Here is an 18,389-nt window from a genome sequence, read left to right on the forward strand (position 1 = left end):
GAATGTAATAAGGGGTGCAGTGAGAATTTACACCCCACAGGTGTCTGACAGATCTCTGGAACAGTGGTCCGTGAAAATGAAAAATGTTGCACAGCCCACTGTTCCAAAGATCTGTCAGACACCAGTGAGGGGTAAATGCTCACTGTACCCCTCATTACATTCTGTGAGGGGTCTAGTTTCCAAAATAATATGCCATGTGTTTTTTTTTTTTTTTTGCTGTCCTGGCACCATAGGGGCTTCCTAAATGCGACATGCCCCCCGAGCAAAATTTGCTCTCAAAAAGCCAAATATGACGCCTTCTCTTCTGAGCATTATAGTTCGCCCGCAGTGCACTTCAGGTCCACTTATGGGGTACCTCCATACTCAGAAAAGATGGGGTTACAAATTTTGGGGGGTCTTTTCTGCTATTAACCCTTGCAAAAATGTGAAATTTGGGGGGAAACCCACATTTTAGGGAAAAAAAAAAATTTTTTTTTTTACATATGCAAAAGTCGTGAAACACCTGTGGGGTATTAAGGCTCACTTTATCCCTTGTTACGTTCCTCAAGGGGTCTAGTTTCCAAAATGGTATGCCATGTGTTTTTTTTTTTGCTGTCCTGGCACCATAGGGGCTTCCTAAATGCAACATGCCAACCGAGCAAAATTTGCTCTCAAAAAGCCAAATATGACTCCTTCTCTTCTGAGCATTGTAGTTCGTCCGCAGTGCACTTCAGGTCCACTTATGGGGTACCTGAGATGGGGTTACAAATTTTGGGGGGTCTTTTCTGCTATTAACCCTTTAAAAATGTGAAATTTGGGGTAAAATCAACATTTTAGTGAAAAAAACATTTTTTTTTTTACATATGCAAAAGTCGTGAAACACCTGTGGGCTATTAAGGCTCACTTTATTCCTTGTTATGTTCCTCAAGGGTTCTAGTTTCCAAAATGGTATGCCATGTGTTTTGCTTTTGCTGTTCTGGCACCATAGGGGCTTCCTAAATGCGACATGCCCCCCATAAACCATTTCAGAAAAACGTACTCTCCAAAATCCCCTTGTCGCTCCTTCGCTTCTGAGCCCTCTACTGTGCCCGCCGAACACTTTACATAGACATATGAGGTATGTGCTTACTCGAGAGAAATTGGGTTACACATACAAGTATACATTTTCTCCTTTTACCCCTTGTAAAAATTCAAAAATTGGGTCTACAAGAACATGCGAGTGTAAAAAATTAATATTTTGAATTTTCTCCTTCACTTCGCTGCTTTTCCTGTGAAACACCTAAAGGGTTACAACACTTACTGAATGTCATTTTGAATACTTTGGGGGGTGCAGTTTTTATAATGGGGTCTTTTATTGGGTATTTCTAATATGAAGACCCTTCAAATCCACTTCAAACCTGAACTGGTCCCTGAAAAATTGTGAGTTTGAAAATTTTGTGAAAAATTTCAAAATTGCTGCTGAACTTTTAAGTGCTCTGGTGTCTTCCAAAAGTAAAAACTCGTCAATTTTATGATGCAATCATAAAGTAGACATATTGTATATGTGAATCCCAAAAAAAAATTATTTAGAATATCCATTTTCCTTACAAGCAGAGAGCTTCAAAGTTAGAAAAATGCTAAATTTTTAATTTTTTCATCAAATTTGGGGATTTTTCACCAAGAAAGGATGCAAGTTACCACAAAAATTTACCACTATGTTAAAGTAGAATATGTCACGAAAAAACTGTCTCAGAATCAGAATGATAAGTTAAAGCATTCCAGAGTTATTAATGTTTAACCCCTTAAGGACTCAGCCCATTTTGGCCTTAAAGGGGTAGTCCAGTGGTGAAAAACTTATCCCCTATCCTAAGGATAGGGGATAAGTTTGAGATCGCGGGGGGTCCGACCGCTGGGGCCCCCTGCGATCTCTCTGTACGGGGCCCCGGCTCTCCGCCGAGATAGCGGGTGTCGACCCCCGCACGAGGCGGCGGCCGACACGCCCCCTCAATACATCTCTATGGCAGAGCCGGAGATTGCCGAAGGCAGCGCTTCGGCTCTGCCATAGAGTTGTATTGAGGGGGCGTGTCGGCCGCCGCCTCGTGCGGAGGTCGACACGCCCCCTTCCAGCGGGCTGTCGGGGCTCCGTACAGGAGATCGCAGGGGGCCCCAGCGGTCGGACCCCCCGCGATCTGCAACTTATCCCCTATCCTTAGGATAGGGGATAAGTTGCTCACCACTGAATCACCACTGGACTACTCCTTTAAGGACTCAGACAATTTAATTTTTACGTTTTCATTTTTTCCTCCTCGCCTTCTAAAAATCATAACTCTTTTATATTTTCATCCACAGACTAGTATGAGGGCTTGTTTTTTGCGTGACCAGTTGTCCTTTGTAATGACATCACTCATTATATCATAAAATGTATGGCGCAACCAAAAAACACTATTTTTGTGGGGAAATTAAAACGAAAAACGCAATTTTGCTAATTTTGGATGGTTTTGTTTTCACGCCGTACAATTTATGGTAAAAATGACATGTGTTCTTTATTCTTAGGGTCAATACGATTAAAATGATACCCATTATTATATACTTTTATATTATTGTTGCGCTTAAAAAAAATCACAAACTTTTTAACCAAATTAGTATGTTTATAATCCCTTTATTTTGATGACCTCTAACTTTTTTATTTTTCCGTATAAGTGGCGGTATGGGGGCTCATTTTTTGCGCCATGATCTGTACTTTTTTTTGATACCACATTTGCATATAAAAAACTTTTAATACACTTTTTATAATTTTTTTTTAATAAAATGTATTAAAAAAGTAGGATAGTTCGGACATTTACGCACGCGGCGATACCAAATATGTCTATAAAAAAAGTTTTTTACGCTTTTTGGGGGAAAAATAGGAAAAAACGGACGTTTTACTTTTTTATTGGGGGAGGGGATTTTTCACTTTTTTTTTACTTTTACTTTTACATTTTTTTACATTTTTTTTTACACTTGAATAGTCCCCATAGGGGACTATTCATAGCAATACCATGATTGCTAATACTGATCTGTTCTATGTATAGGACATAGAACAGATCAGTATTATCGGTCATCTCCTGCTCTGGTCTGCTCGATCACAGACCAGAGCAGGAGACGCCGGGAGCCGCACGGAGGAAGGTGAGGGGACCTCCGTGCGGCGTTATGAATGATCGGATCCCCGCAGCAGCGCTGCGGGCGATCCGATCGTTCATTTAAATCGCGAACTCCTGTATTGATCCCGGCACCTGAGGGGTTAATGGCGGACGCCCGCGAGATCGCGGGCGTCGGCCATTGCCGGCGGGTCCCTGGCTGCGATCAGCAGCCGGGATCAGCCGCGCATGACACGGGCATCGCTCCGATGCCCGCGGTTATGCTTAGGGCGTAAATGTACGTCCTGGTGCGTTAAGTACCACCTCACCAGGACGTACATTTACGTCCTGCGTCCTTAAGGGGTTAAAGTGACAGTGGTCAGATGTTCAAAAAAGGGCTTCGTCCTAGAGGTGAAAATGGGCTCCGTCCTTAAGGGGTTAAGCAAATCTCACCTATTTAACCCAACAAAAAGTGTAGCGCCGCCTTATCAACATTAAAACACACAAATCACCAGGCCCAGATGTCATCCATCCCAGAGTTTTGAAGGAATTAAGTACCATGCTAGACAGACCCTTATTCCTTATTTGAAGATTCTATAATAAAAACCTGTATAAAAATAGAATGAAAAAAGAAGGCCCAGGAAAGGCACCCTGTGCGTTACCCTTAAATAAATCAGCAGGTGGGGAAGGGAGTCGGAGACTCTATAAGATGGCCGCTCACCTTGAGCATATAATAAATACGCAAGTAGCCTCAATTAGAGGTGTATATGTTCCTGTGCAGGCCCAAGGTCACAGGAGAAAACCAGAGGAGATCCTGAAGTGGAGTTCAAGGGAGAGAAAAACAGACTTTGATCTGGGCGCCCAGGTGTCCAATTACAACCAGAAGAGGATGTGGATAACATTTCTTGTTTATTAATTAAAATAAAACAAGGTAAAAACAATAATAAGTTTCGGGGTATAGCAACCCCTTCATCAGATTAAAAAGTGCATACAATATACTGAACATGTGGGCTTTTTATATGGTTGTTAGTACAATCCAAGATGGTGGCAAGGTAAAAGGTCAAAGTTACATGGCACATTGAACATAAATGTAGTGTATAGTTATACAAGTATTATACATCATATATGTGGAGCAATAACTCGGGAAGGCTCCCTTAGTAAAGAAATATCCTAATTTGCAATAGTAGGCAGTGTTTATACACCTGGGCGCCTAGATCAAGGTCTGTTTTTCTATCCCTTGAACTCTATAATAAAAAGGGATTGTTCCACATGACTGTGGCTTAGCAAATGTGGTACCAATATTAAAAAAGGGGTAAAAATGGGATCCTGGAATTGATAGATCTGTAAGCTTAGCATCTGTTTTGAGTAATATTTTTGAGCATTTTTAAGAGATGCTATTCTTGAGTATCTTAATAAAAACATCCTTTTAACACAGCACCAACATGGGTTTATGCAGGATCGGTCCTGGCAGAGTAATCTCATCAGCTTCTATGAGGAGAATAGTTATAGATTGGATAGGGGATGTGGATGTTGTATATCTCGACTTTTCTAAGGCATTTGAAACCGTGCCACAGAAAAGTTTAGTACATAAAATGAGGATACTGGGACTAGAGGAGGATATATGTAAATGGATTAGCAACTGGCCTAGTTATAGGAAGCAGAGGGTGGGTATCAATGGAACTTACTCTGGTTGGGTGACAGTTACAAGTGGGGTACCACATCAGTCAGTACTCGGTCCACTTCTTTTCAATATGTTTATTAACGACCTTGTAGAGGGATTACAGAGTAGAACTTTTAATATTTGCAGGTGACACTAAACTGGGTAAGGTGATCTCTTTGAGAGAGCCGAAGATAGAAGAACGTCTCTCCCACAGAGATATATGGAGGGGGCATGGTGACCCTCGCTCTGGGGGAGAGCCGAGGCTTCTTACAGGAGATTGTGGGGGGGGGGCACAGCGGTTGGACCCCCCCCCCCCGCCCCCCCACCGCGATATAAAACTTATTGGATAGGGGGTAAGTTTTTTTGTACTTGTAGGCATGGGACTTTAATGTGGATAAAATGTTATGCCCTTTGGGTCGTACTGGTGGACAGTAAACGAAACTTTAGTGATCAGTGCCAGGCAGTTGCTGCCAAGTCACTAGTCAAACCACACATGGAGCATTGAGTTAAATTTTGGGCACCTGCATATAAAAAGGACATGACTGAACTGTAGAGGGTGCAGAGGAAGACGACACAGATAGTTAATGGTATGGGAGGATTACAGGACCAAGACAGGTTATCAAGCTTGGGGATATTTAGTTTTAAGAAAATACATCTAAGGGGTGATTTGGTCACAATGTGCAAATATATGAATGGATAGTACAGAGATCTTTCTAGTGATCTTTTAATACCTAGGCCGATAACCATGACAAGAAGCATCCTCTACATCTAGAGGAAAGAAGGTTTCACCATCATTACAGACAGAGATTCTTTACTGTAAGAGCAGAGACACTATGAAACTCTCTGACACATAATGTTGTGATGTCTGACTCAATAAACCAGTTTAAGGTGGGCCTGGATGTTTTTCTAGAAAAATGTTATACAAGTTATGGATACTAGATTTATGTAGCTAGAACACTGGACCAAAGATTTGTTAAGTCAGGAAGGAATTTTTCCTCATGTCATGGAGCAACTGGCAATCAGCCTCATGGTTTTTTTCTTTTTCCTTCTTCTGGATCAACACAGTAGTTTTAAAAGAGTAATCTCGTGAAAAATAACTTATCCCCTATTCAAGGATAGGGAATAAGTTATAGATCACGGGGGGTCCGAGTGCTGGGATCCCCGTGATCTCCTGCATGGGGATGATGTCTGTACCCCGTAGGAAGCCGTGGCTAGCACACCCCTTCTATGTAGCTTTATGGTGTACATGAAGGGGCCCCCTTCCATCCGACTGCCGGGACCCCGTGCAGGAGATCCTGGGGGGTCCCAGCGCTTGGACAGCCCCCCCCCCCCACAATCTATAACTTATCCCCTATCCTTTGGATAGGGGATAAGTTATATTTCACCAGACAACTTCTTTCAGTTGATGAACTTTTTTAAACCCTACATACTATGTGCCCCACTGACCACAAGAGCTTACACTCTACAGCAGGGAGGACCCTGCTGACCAAACCGGCCTATGCTTTTCAGAAGAGAGGACCTTGCTGATCATAGGAGCTTACACTCTACAGGAAAGTGGACTCCGCTGACCATAAGAGTTTACAATCTACGGGACAGAGGACCTTGCTGACCATAACAGCCTATACTTTACAGAAGACAGGACCTCGCTGATCATAGGAGCTTTACACTTTACAGAAGAGAGGACCTAGCTGGCCATAATAGCTTACACTCTACAGCGAAGAGGACCCCCGTTCATAAGAGCTTACACTGTACAAGAGAGAGGACCCCACTGACCATTAGAGCTTACACTGCATGGGAGAGAGGATCCCACTGACAAGAGCTTGCACCATTCAAGAAAGGACTAATTGGGGGACATTTATCATTGGCTTTACACCACTTCAATATTGTAAATGTCCCTGTAAATTTTGTGCAATTTCAATTTTCAATGAAAGTGCCCGGCTAGCTCAGGGAGCTGTTTGGGATCGCTGCGGCATAATCGGGCATCCCGAACAGCTGTAGCACAGGAGCAGGTCTTCTTACCTTCTCCTGCGCTGTCCGATCACTGAATCCAGACTTGAGCAATCAATCGCCAAAAACACTGATTGATCCATTCCTATGGAGATGCATCAATCAGTGTTAAAGATCAGTTAATGCAATGTTATTGCCCCCCCTATAGGAGCTATAATATTGCATAAGAAAAGTGTAAAAAAAATCATTAACCCTTTCTATTATCCCTTCCCCTAATAAAAGTTTGAATCACCCGGAATTTCCAAGAATAAAAAAAAAAACTGTTTAAATAAAAATAAACATGTGGTATCGCCGCATGCGGAAATGTCCGAATTATAAAAATATACCGCTTTTTAAACCGCATGTTCAATGGCGTATGCGCAAAAAAAATTCCAAAGTCCAAAATAGCGCATTTTTGATAACTTTTTATACCACAAAAAAGTGAATAAAAAAGTCTGATCAGAACATTTTAAACATATAAATTTTCCTGCATGTAGTTATGATTTTTTTCTGAAGTGATACAAAATCAAACCTATACAAGTAGGGTATCATTTTAACCGTATGGACCTACAGAATAAAGATAAGTAATTTTTGTGTAATTTTTGCCGAAAAATGTACTGCGTAAAAACGGAAGCCCCCAAAACTTACATAATAGTGTTTTTTCATCAATTTTGTCGCACATTGATTTTGTCCCTGTTTCACCGTAGATTTTTGGGTAAAATGACTAATGTCATTACAAAGTAGAATAAGTGACGCAAAAAATAAGCCATCATATAGAATTTTAGGTGAAAATTTTAAAGAGTTATGATTTTTAAAAGTTAAGGAGGAAAAATGTAAAATGAAAAAACGGAAAAAGCCCGGGTCCTTAAGGGGTTAAGGGGTTAAACTCCAAAGGAGAGAAGTCCTTTGTTCACCACCACATTAATAATAAGTAAGTGCAGAGATGTATTTGATGAGCAGTGTCCTTTCTGGTGGTGCCTCTGTGTCATGTCCTGGCTGGTAACATGTGAGTAACTCTTATCAGTGCTTTCACTTTGCTTTTCATAGAAAAACATTGCACTTTAGAATCCTGTACAGGAAGACTTCCATATATAGAAGAATTGTGCTGGGATTGAGGGTTGTGGGAGCTGCAGTTTATGAGCAGAGTTCAGTTAGTTTGCAGTGTCTTTGACACCAGGTAAAGGATATGGCCATTATACTTCTGCTCTTCTTCGCATTTCTTTTCCTGACAAAATGGTATTTAAACAGGGCGCCTTGTGCCCCTTCAGAAAAGTACCCAGCACCAGGACCATTGTTCTGCATCAAGAGGTTCATCTACCTGATGCTAATACGTTATTTACCAAAGAAAACCACCTCGTATGGAGCTCTGCGGGATCAAGAGATGTGTGGAGTGAATAAGTCAGACAGTAAATGTGTTTCTCATCAATTGTCCACACGTGACCTGGAAGCTCCACAAAAGCTAGTTGACAATCCTTATGTAAGTATCTGTAATTCTGATATTACTATGCTGCCACGTTCTACACTTTACGTTTCAATCTCATATTTATCCATATCTATTCTATCTTACATTAGATGAAGGTGGCACCTGCTGTACTGCTATGCTCTACACTCTACCTATCAATCTCATATCTATCTCCAACATTATTTACTCTTACACACTGAAATAATTTTGGGATGGGGTGCTGCCACCTTCCTTTTGTTGTGTTAATTACCCTTTAATGATGCTGGGTTGTTTTGACCTTGGCCAAGCCCCATTTTTCAAATCTGATGTGTCTCTTTATGTGGTAATAACTTTGGATTGCTTTTACTAATCAATGTAAGTCTGAGATTGTTTTTGTGACATATTGTACTTTATATTAGTGTTAAATTGTTGTTGACATGTGTAGCAGTTTTTGTGAGAAGCTCCAAAATATTGTGAAAAATTACCATTAGCATTTTTCTAGATTTGAAATTCTCTACATGTAAAAGAAAAGGTCATGCCAAATGCATTAGTTATCAACTCCTACCCTTAAATTAACATATATACATGCCCATTTTAGTGGTGCCTTGCGGCAAATGGACATGTATATTAACAATCAGGGCGCTGTCCATTGAAGATCATGGGTAGGGATTAGCGGTGGTAGCCAGCTGCAGCATTTTTTTGTGCACCTGCCGCAACTGTCAGGAGTGGAGCAGTGTTCTGATCCTGCCACTTAACCCTGTCAATGCTGCAGTCAGTGTGACCGTAGCATCGATCGGGATGACAGAGGGGGGAGCTTCCTCTGTTCTCCAGCAGGACTCTGCGATGAGATCGTTGGATCCTGATGGTAGTCATGGCAACCAGAAACCTCCAAATGGCCCCTGGTTACCTGGCTTCAGAAGCCGATCAGGCTCTGCCTGAGGAAGAGTCTGATCTCTTATGCCTGTCAGTTTTAGGCCATGTTAACACGTCTGGAATTTCTGTGTGGAATTTTGTATTGGAATTTCGACAGAGATTCCAGAGCAGCAGAGTCCCATTGTATTAATTAGAATTAGATTCTGCTGCGCTGTGCACATGGCGGAATTTCCGTGCCAGATGTTTCTGGCACGGAAATAAATAAATAAACCAAAATTACTGCTTTTTAGTAATGCTGCCTCAGTCAAAATGTGCTCACAATTTACTTACAAGCCCTCGCACAGCTATGTTTTGGTAAAACAAAAAAAAATTTCGTATAAAATAAAGAGCTACAATTTTTTTTTTTTTTTTTTATAAATGTAATAAACCATAAAAAAATATCTACATTTGGCATCCCATAATCGTACCAAACCGCAAAAAAGATAACATGTCATTTATATTGCATGGAGAATGACAGTTAAAAATGTAATAAAAAACAATGGCAGAACTGATTTATTCATTCATAAAGCCTCATAAAAGTTTTAATAAAAAGCGATCAGAGTGTCACCTGTACCTCAAAATGTTGCCAATGAAAACATCAGTTTGCATCACAAAAATATTTTGGGACCCCAAGGCCTCTGCATCTTGATTTGGGACCCCAAGGCCTCTGCATCTTGAGGCTCCAAAATATTCTAAATAGAAGAGACACCCAAAATCCACACGGTGCTCCCTCATGTGGGAGGCCTGTGTATAAGTTATGTAGAGTACTGGGGACACATATGGGATATTTCTAAACACATCACAATAAGGAGATAAAATAGCATTTAATGGCAAGAAAAAAAATTAATTTCACTTTCACTTTGTTTTGACTTTTGTGAAACAAATAAAGGGTCAAAAAAAACTATCTTTCTTGCAAGTAGATAACTTGGAATTCAGAAAAATGCTAACTTTTCCAAGTTTTCATGGAATTTTGGTGTTTTTCACACAAAAGTGCAGAATATATTGACATTAAAGGGGTATTCCAGGATTTTTTCTATTTGACTATGCCACAGGGGCTGTAAAGTAAGTGTAGTTCATAATTTAGTGTCTGTACTTGTGTTTCATGGTGGTCTCACAATTCTTCTGTGATTTTTGGCCCAATGTTTATTTTTAGCAGCATACAAAATTACTGTTGTAGGTTTTCCCAGGTTGCAGTGTGGCCTAAGACATTACATTACTAGTCAGTTGATGACTTCAATGGGGGGAGCGACCGCTGGGTGGGAGGGAGATCATTCTGCAGTGAATTGTAGGTTTGCCACAGCTGGAGGCATCCTGGTTAGAAAACACTGGTCTATTGCATTAAAGGGGTACTCTGGCCCTAATACATCTTATCCCCTATCCAAAGGATAGGGGATAAGATCTCTGATTGTGGGGATCCTGCCGCTGGAGACCCCCGCAATCTGGAGACCCCCGCAACCCCTGTAATCTGTCATTCAGCACCCACCTTTGCGAGCTCTCCGCAGCGTTGGAGGCTCCGAGTGTGCAGCGTGATGACCACGGGGTCGGAGTATTGTGACGCCACGACTCCGCCCCAGTGTGACGTCACTCCGAGTGGCCGTCACGCCCCCTCAATGCAAGTCTATGGGAGGGGGCGTGACGGCCGCTCGGAGCCTCCAGTGCTGCGGAGAGCTCGCAAAGGTTATGCTGAATGACAAATTACAGGGGTCCCAAGGGGCGGGACCCCTGCGATCAGACATCTGTGAGAGACATAGCACAAAGCCAAAATTAAGATCTATATCAACTGCATTGTGCCTTCATTACAGAAGCCTAGAAATATAAAAATAGTGGAAACCCCAGAAAAGTTAACCCTTTTTACAATCTGCACCCCTCAAAGAGCGATAGTAAGCATTTTGACCTAACTTAGGTCTGGGGGCGCTATTCCCTTCATGTACAGGGAACCTAAAGGTGTACTCTTGTATAATTTGTACATCTTTATGCCATAACTTTCCCTGTTTGGCAGATGCTGGTAAAAGTGAATCATCCCTTAGAAGTATACCAGGGACTCATCGGTGGCAATGTTCTTGTCTGGGGTATATGCCTGTTCAAATGTGCCACTGAAATGGTCTCTCAGGGGTAAATCCTATAGAGGCTGTCATGATGTATGGTTAATTTATGGTTATGTACTGGCCATTATTGTAGTAGTGAAGAAACTGCTGGATTATTTCAAAACGGGTCTTACTCATGGCCATACAGAACATTGGGGTGTGGTACATGAAATCTGTACTACAGTAGGCCATAATGGTCGGTTTCTTTACTAGCCCCATGCTCAGTACAATGCCCCAGATTTTTGCCATCTCTGACAGAGTTACAAGGATCCACCTGTTGGGCTGAGCATAGACAGAGTTGGGATGCTTCAAAATAAATTGGTGTACATAGATGTTAGTCTGCTTCACCAAGTACTCTACCAGTTGGTCCGAAGAAGAGAACCTAAAAAAAAGTCCTTTTTCTCCAGGCATTCAGTTGGGAACTGTATCCCTTTGGGGGAGATTTATCAAAACTTGTGCCGAGGCAAAGTTGCCCAGTTGCCCATAGCAACCAATCAGATTTCTTCTTTCATTTTTCATATGTCTTGTTAAGAATGTAAGAAGTAAGCTGATTGGTTGCTATGGGCAACTGGGCAACTTTGCCTCTGCACAGGTTTTGATAAATCTCCCCCTATGTTTCCAGTAAACCTAGGGAGTTGGAGTATATAATTTACTTGGTTGACTGATATAAGGCCACAGAAGTGATGTTCTGCGATGCTTTTTTGAGGGAACATTACAGTTTCTAGATGTGGTGGTATAGGATGACAACTGGAATTATGGAGGGTCCTCATCATCCTCACTAACAGTCTCTATGTACGAGGCTATCTCCTCATATGCCTTCTGCAGTGAAAATAGACGGTGTGATATTTTGTGTGTCAACACATGTACCACAGATAAAATGTTATGTTTTTTGTAGAAGACAAGTGGGTAATAATGGAGTGACAACCAGGTTGACAATCACAGAACAGGGAGGTGACAGCACAGATGAATATAACAAGACAGTTTTTTTGTTTTGGGGGACAGCAGTCAACAGTCACTCTGCAACACACCAATCAGCTTGCTGCAACGCTGACTGAAGGTATGCTCAAATTTCTGCTGCATATTTATGCACCTTTGATCCCATTCACTTTGGGTTAGTCCTTACTTGAAACTGTATATGTGTGAATTTAATGATGATATATGCAAGTGATTACAATATTAGTGTAAAAGGATTATTGGGGAAAGTTTATTGAGTCAAAAACTGTGCACGCCTGGATACAAAATGAGATACGGTTGAGTATGATTCCATTTGGTATCTTGCGGCACACATGCCAACAGATGTTGCAGCTGGGCCAGGGCCTGCACACTCATAGGTTTCTAAATCTGGCGTCTTAAAAAGTCCCATAAATACTTGATTGATGATACATCTGACTGTGCAGGCCAAGGAAGTGTTGCAATCTGGCAAAGACATTTCTGTGAAACTATTGCTGTGTGTGGGCGAGCATTATTCTGCTGAGAAATGTCTGTTGGAACCCACTTCATGTGGCCAAAGGATGTCCTGCACATATCACTAAGCTGTTAGTGTCCCTCGTATCACTACTTGGAGTGACAGACTGTCATATGCAACGGTTTCCAGATCATTACACCAATAGTTAGGGCAATCTGTCGTTCCACAGCAAAGGCAGGATTAAAGTGCTCACCATGAGGACTCCATACTGTAACCTGACCGCTTTAAGACTGAACCTATATTAAAATGATACAGTTCCAGTCTATAGTAGTCCAGGTTTCTTTTCCACAATATACTAAGACAATTGATGGTTGTCTATCAGTGGCAAGACACTTAATGGGCACCGTGGCATCAAAGTCCCATCTGCTAAGGTCATTGAAATGGTCCATGCAGATGCAGTGATGTGTAATGAAGGTGCAACCTGTGTCTGGATGGTGGACAGGGAAGCTCTGAGCTGCTTGTGTTTGTCGGTGGATCAAACTATTTTCTCTACTAGTGGTCTGTCTGGACTGGCCAGAGCCTGTTTGTCATGTATGTGAGCCTTGATGTAACTACTGCTTCCAACACCTTCTAACAGCTTGGTCAGAACAGCCTAGACGGCAGGCAATTCATTAAAATGACCATCCTGCTCTCAGTCCAAAAAAGTGCCCATTTTCAAAGTCTGTCAACTGGGAAAAATGTACTTTAGCAGTAATCAATCTCTCTCTGAGAAGAACACTTCCCTAAAGTAGTATCTGAGAGCCTTTTAATAGGGTATCGGGATACACTTTTACAACTTCTCGTAGCAAGACCCAGTGTTTAATCAGATCATACCAGTAATTATTTACATGTCTGTCTGAGACATAACTGCATGCCAAGTTTTGCAGCACTCTGACAATTCTATCTAGATACATTATTTTATTTTATCAGTGAGTGTATATAACTACTATAATACTGCCACTATGGGTTTATTCTAACTACTACTGTATAGTTTTCTTTCTCTTACAGGCTATAGATTCTGTTTACTTCACAGCCTTCTCGGAGGTTGAAAAAAGTTTTATCATCACTCGTGTGGCCAGAAGGCCAGGAAACCGCAGTGAAGTTTGGCTCTTTATAAGGGTGGATGGAGTTGGGGATTTTGAGGTTAGTGCTTGATATATTGTAAATATTTCTATTTTTAAAAGCTGTAACAAAATGTTTCCAAAAATGGGTGGGAGTAGAACACACACTTTGCGGAAGCTGGCAGTAATGGTCAGAAATCTAGCGGGAGCAAAATTAAGAAAACAGTCCTGCGCTGGGCTCTCTTCTGTAGTGGTAATGATAGCAGTCATGATGGGGAGGTATTATTTAGGCACTATGTAGTGATATCATTGGTAATACCTTTCTTTGTATAGAGTGTTTAGTAGCAGTATGGAGGTAATATTTCATCACTGTATGGCCGTAACATTTGTGGTGTTCAATATGTAGGGGGCTGTACGGGCAATGTTAAAAACACCCAACAGGCCTAAACCAAAGGTACAGTTAAAATATACAGGTATGGATAGCGCACAGCGATAAACCTTATGAGGTAGGTGGGTGCCAGACCTCAATGCTTGACCAAGGCAGGAAGATACAACAAAGTAAAAGGATGAAAGACGGCACTCCAGGTAAGACACCAACCTCCATGTCTACCCCATTAAAGAATTTGGAAAAGGATTTGGGTAAACTAGAAGGATGGTCAGAACTCGAGCAACTAAAATTTCATGTGAATAAGTGCAAGATAATGCACCTGGGACCTAAAAGCCCAAGGACAGAATATAGACTGTGATAATCTGAGGAAAGGGATTTAGTGGTCATTATTTCAGAAGACTTAAAGGGGTACTCCGGTGGAAAACTTATTTTTTTTAAATCAACTGGTGCCAGAAAGTTAAACAGATTTGTAAATTACTTCTATTTAAAAATTGTAATCCTTCCAGTACTTATTAGCTGCTGTATACTACAGAAGAAATAATTTTCTTTTTGGAACACAGAGCTCTCTGCTGACATCACGAGCACAGTGCTCTCTGCTGACATCTCTGTCCATTTTAAGAACTGTCCAGAGTAGGAGAAAACCCTATAGCAAACATATGCTGCTCTGGTCAGTTCCTAAAATGGACAGAGATGTCAGCAGAGCGCACTGTGCTCATGATCCAGCAGAGAGCACTGTGTTCCAAAAAGAAAATAATTTCCTCTGTAATATTCAGCAGCTAATAAGTACTGGAAGGACTAAGATTTTTTAATAGAAGTAATTTACAAATCTGTTTAACTTTCTGGCACCAGTTGATTTAAAAAAAAAAAGTTTTCCACCGGAGTATCCCTTTAACCCCTTTAGGACCCAGACAATTTTCAGTGTAGGACCCGGTCATTTTGTGCACATGTGACCACTGTCACTTTTTTACCTTTCATTCTGATTCGGAGATTGTTTTTTCATGGCATATTCTACTTTATGTTAGTGGTAAAATTTTGTCGATATCATTTCTTGGTGAAAAATTCCAAAATTTGATGAAAAAAAAAAAAATGTAGCATTTTTTTAAAATTTTGAAGCTCTCTGCTTGTAAGGAAAATGAATATTCCAAATGAATTATATATTGATTCACATATACAATATGTCTACTTTATGTTGGCATCATAAAGTTGACATGTTTTTACTTTTGGAAGACATCAGAGGGCTTCAAAGTATAGCAGCAATTTTCCAATTTTTCACAAAATTTTCTAAATTGAAATTTTTCAGGGACCCGTTCCGAAGAACATTTGAAGGGCCTTCTTATTAGAAAGACACCATAAATGACCCCATTATAAAAACTGCACCCCTCAAAGTATTCAAAATGACATTCCAAAGGTTTGTTAACCCTTTAGGTGTTTCACTGGAATAGCAGAAAATTGAAGGAGAAAATTCAAAATCAAAATTTTTTACACTGGCATGTTCTTGTAGACCCAATTTTTGAATTGTTACAAGGGGTAAAAGGAGAGAAATCTTCCTAAAATGTGTAACCCAATTTCTCTCGAGTAAGGAAATACCTTGTTTTTTGCGTGTCCAATTGTACTTTGTAATGAAACCTCTCATTTTACCATAAAATGTACGGCGAACCCCAAAAAAAAATTTTCAGGGAGGAAATTTTAATGAAAACCAAAATTTTGCAAATTTTGGAGGGGTTCGTTTTCACACTGTACAATTTACAGTAAAAATGATGTTCTTTATTCTGTGGGTCAATATGATTAAAATGATACCCATGGCTAGATACTTTTATATTTTTGCACCGCTTAAAAAAAATCTAAAACTTTTTGTACAAAATCAGTAATCTGAAATTGCCCTATTTTGACCACCTATAACTTTTTCATTTTTCCGTATATAGGGCGGTATTAGGGCTCATTTTTTAGATACCACATTTGCATATATAAAACTTTTAGATCATTTTTTATAAATTTTTTTTAAAAAGCAGCATTTTTGGACTTTTTTTTTTATTTTTTACGTTTACACCATTCACCGTACGGGATCATTAACATTACAGCTAGCAGCCGGAACCTGGAACCTGCCGTGTATGACGCGAGCACCGTTCCGATGCTTGCGGTCATACATAGGACGTAAATGTACGTCCTGGTGCGGGAAGTCCCGCCAAGCCAGGACGTACATTTACGTCCGTGGTCGTGAAGGGGTTAAGAAGCCCCTATGGTGCCAGAACAGCAAAAAAAAAAAAAAAATACTGTTTTGGAAACTATACCCCTCAAGGAATGTAACAAGGGATACAGTGAGCCTCAACACCCCACAGGTGTTTGACGACTTTTCGTTAAAGTTTTTCTTTCACTAAAATGCTAGTTTTAACCAAATTTTTAATTTTTACAAGGAGTAATAGGAGAAAATGCCCCCCAAAATTTGTAACCCCATCTCTTCTGAGTATGGTAATACCCCATGTTTGGATGTCAAGTGCTCTGCTGGTGCACTACAATGCTCAGAACAGAAGGAGTCACATTTGACTTTTGGAAAGCAAATTTAGCTGAAATAGTTTTTGGGGGGCATGTCGCATTTAGGAAGCCCCATGGTGCCAGAACAGCAAAAAAAAAAAAAAAAAAACACATGTCATACTATTTTGGAAACTGCACCCATCAAGGAACGTAACAAGGAGTACAGTGAGCCTTAACACCTCACAGGTGTTTGATGACTTTTTTTTAAAGCTGGATGTGTAAATGAAAAAAAACATTCCTTAAAATGCTTTTTTTTCCCCAAATTTTACATTTTTACAAAGGGTAATAGGATAAAATGACCACCAAAATTTTTAACCCCATTCTTCTGAGTAGGGAAATACCCCACATGTGGATGTAAAGTGCTCTGCAGGCGAACTACAATGCTCAGAAGATAAGGAGCGCCATTGAACTTTTGGAGAGAGAATTCTATTGGAATAGAAGTCGGGGGCCATGTGTGTTTACAAAGCCCCCTTTGGTGCCAGAACCGTGGACCCCCCCAACATGTGACCCTATTTTGGAAGCAACACCCCTCACAGAATTTAATAAGGGGTGCAGTGAGCATTTACACCCCACTGGCGTTTGACAGATCTTTGGAACAGTGGGCTGTGCAAATGAAAAATTTAATTTTTCTGTTCCACTGTTTCAAAAATCTGTCAGACACCTGTGAAGTGTAAAGGCTCACTGTACCCCTTATTAAATTCTGTGAGGGGTTTAGTTTCCAAAATGGGGTCACATGTGTGTTTGTGGGGGGGGGGGCACTGTTCTGACACTATGAGGGCTTTGTAAACACACATGGCCTTCAATTTCGGACACATTCTCTCTCCAAAATCCCAATGGCGCTCATTGTAGTGCACCCGCAGAGCACTTTACATCCACATATGGGGTATGTTCTTACTCAGAAGAAATGGGGTTACATATTTTGGGGGGCATTTTTCCTATTCTCCCATGTGAAAAGGAAACATTTAGGGTAACACCAGCATTTTAGTGAAAAAAAAATATTTTTTCATTTTCACATCCAACTTTAACGAAAATTTGTCAAACACCTGTGGGGTGTTAAGGCTCACTATACCCCTTGTTACATTCCGTGAGGGGTGTAGATTCCAAAATGGGGTCACACGTGGGTATTTATTGTTTTGCGTTTGTGTCAGAACCGCTGTAAAATCAGCCACCCTGTATATTCACATTTTTGTGTGGTGTGCTATGCGTGCCGCTAGTTCTTGCATTATTAAATATCTCCATGATGTCCCTTCTCAAAAGGTGGCAAGTATGTTTACTTGTCAGTTCACTATGGGCCTGGCCTGATATATTACATTGGAAGTTGAAAGGTGAAAATTACCGGGTATCTGGCGCAATCCTCACCAGTACAGTTGTTCCAAACAAGTGTTGGTTAAAGTTAACTTTATTAGCCCGTAAACACAGACGCGTTTCGAGGTGGCAACCTCTTTCTCAATGTGAATATGGCTTTAGGTAAAGCCATATTCACATTGAGAAATAGGTTACCACCTCAAAACACGTCTGTGTTCACTGGCTAATAAAGTTACCTTTTACCAACACTTGTTTGGAACAACTTTACTGATGTGGATTGCGCCAGATACCCGGTAATTTTCACCTTTCAACTTTCATTGCATTCATCGGTCCGGATCATCCGTGACACCGATCACCGGGAGACAGCATCATCGATAAGGATAATCCTATATGCTTTAAAAGTTGTTGTGTCTTGCAAAACACAACAACAGAAGGTGAGCAAACTAATTCATTGCATTTTGTTCTGCACCACCTTACCCTGCAATACTACTCTATGGGAAGCGCT

The 18,389-nt window shown here is 40.8% G+C and overlaps 1 protein-coding gene across 2 annotated transcripts in view; it reads left to right on the plus strand.

The window, feature by feature from the left end:
• The first annotated feature begins 7,831 nt into the window (after positions 1-7,831).
• The window catches only part of LOC130276309 (uncharacterized), a 73,320-nt gene continuing 62,762 nt past the window's right edge, over positions 7,832-18,389 (plus strand). The window contains exons 1-2 of one of the 2 annotated variants that reach the window (XM_056525492.1): positions 7,832-8,197; positions 13,610-13,744. In XM_056525492.1, the coding sequence (XP_056381467.1) occupies positions 7,907-8,197; positions 13,610-13,744 (426 nt within the window). In that variant the 5' untranslated portion in view covers positions 7,832-7,906. Of the gene's footprint in view, positions 8,198-11,772; positions 12,215-13,609; positions 13,745-18,389 lie in introns of those variants that run through there. The other variant, XM_056525493.1, reaches the window with a different exon arrangement.

This window comes from Hyla sarda, chromosome 6, assembly GCF_029499605.1.
Source record: "Hyla sarda isolate aHylSar1 chromosome 6, aHylSar1.hap1, whole genome shotgun sequence".
Taxonomy (NCBI): Eukaryota; Metazoa; Chordata; class Amphibia; order Anura; family Hylidae; genus Hyla; species Hyla sarda.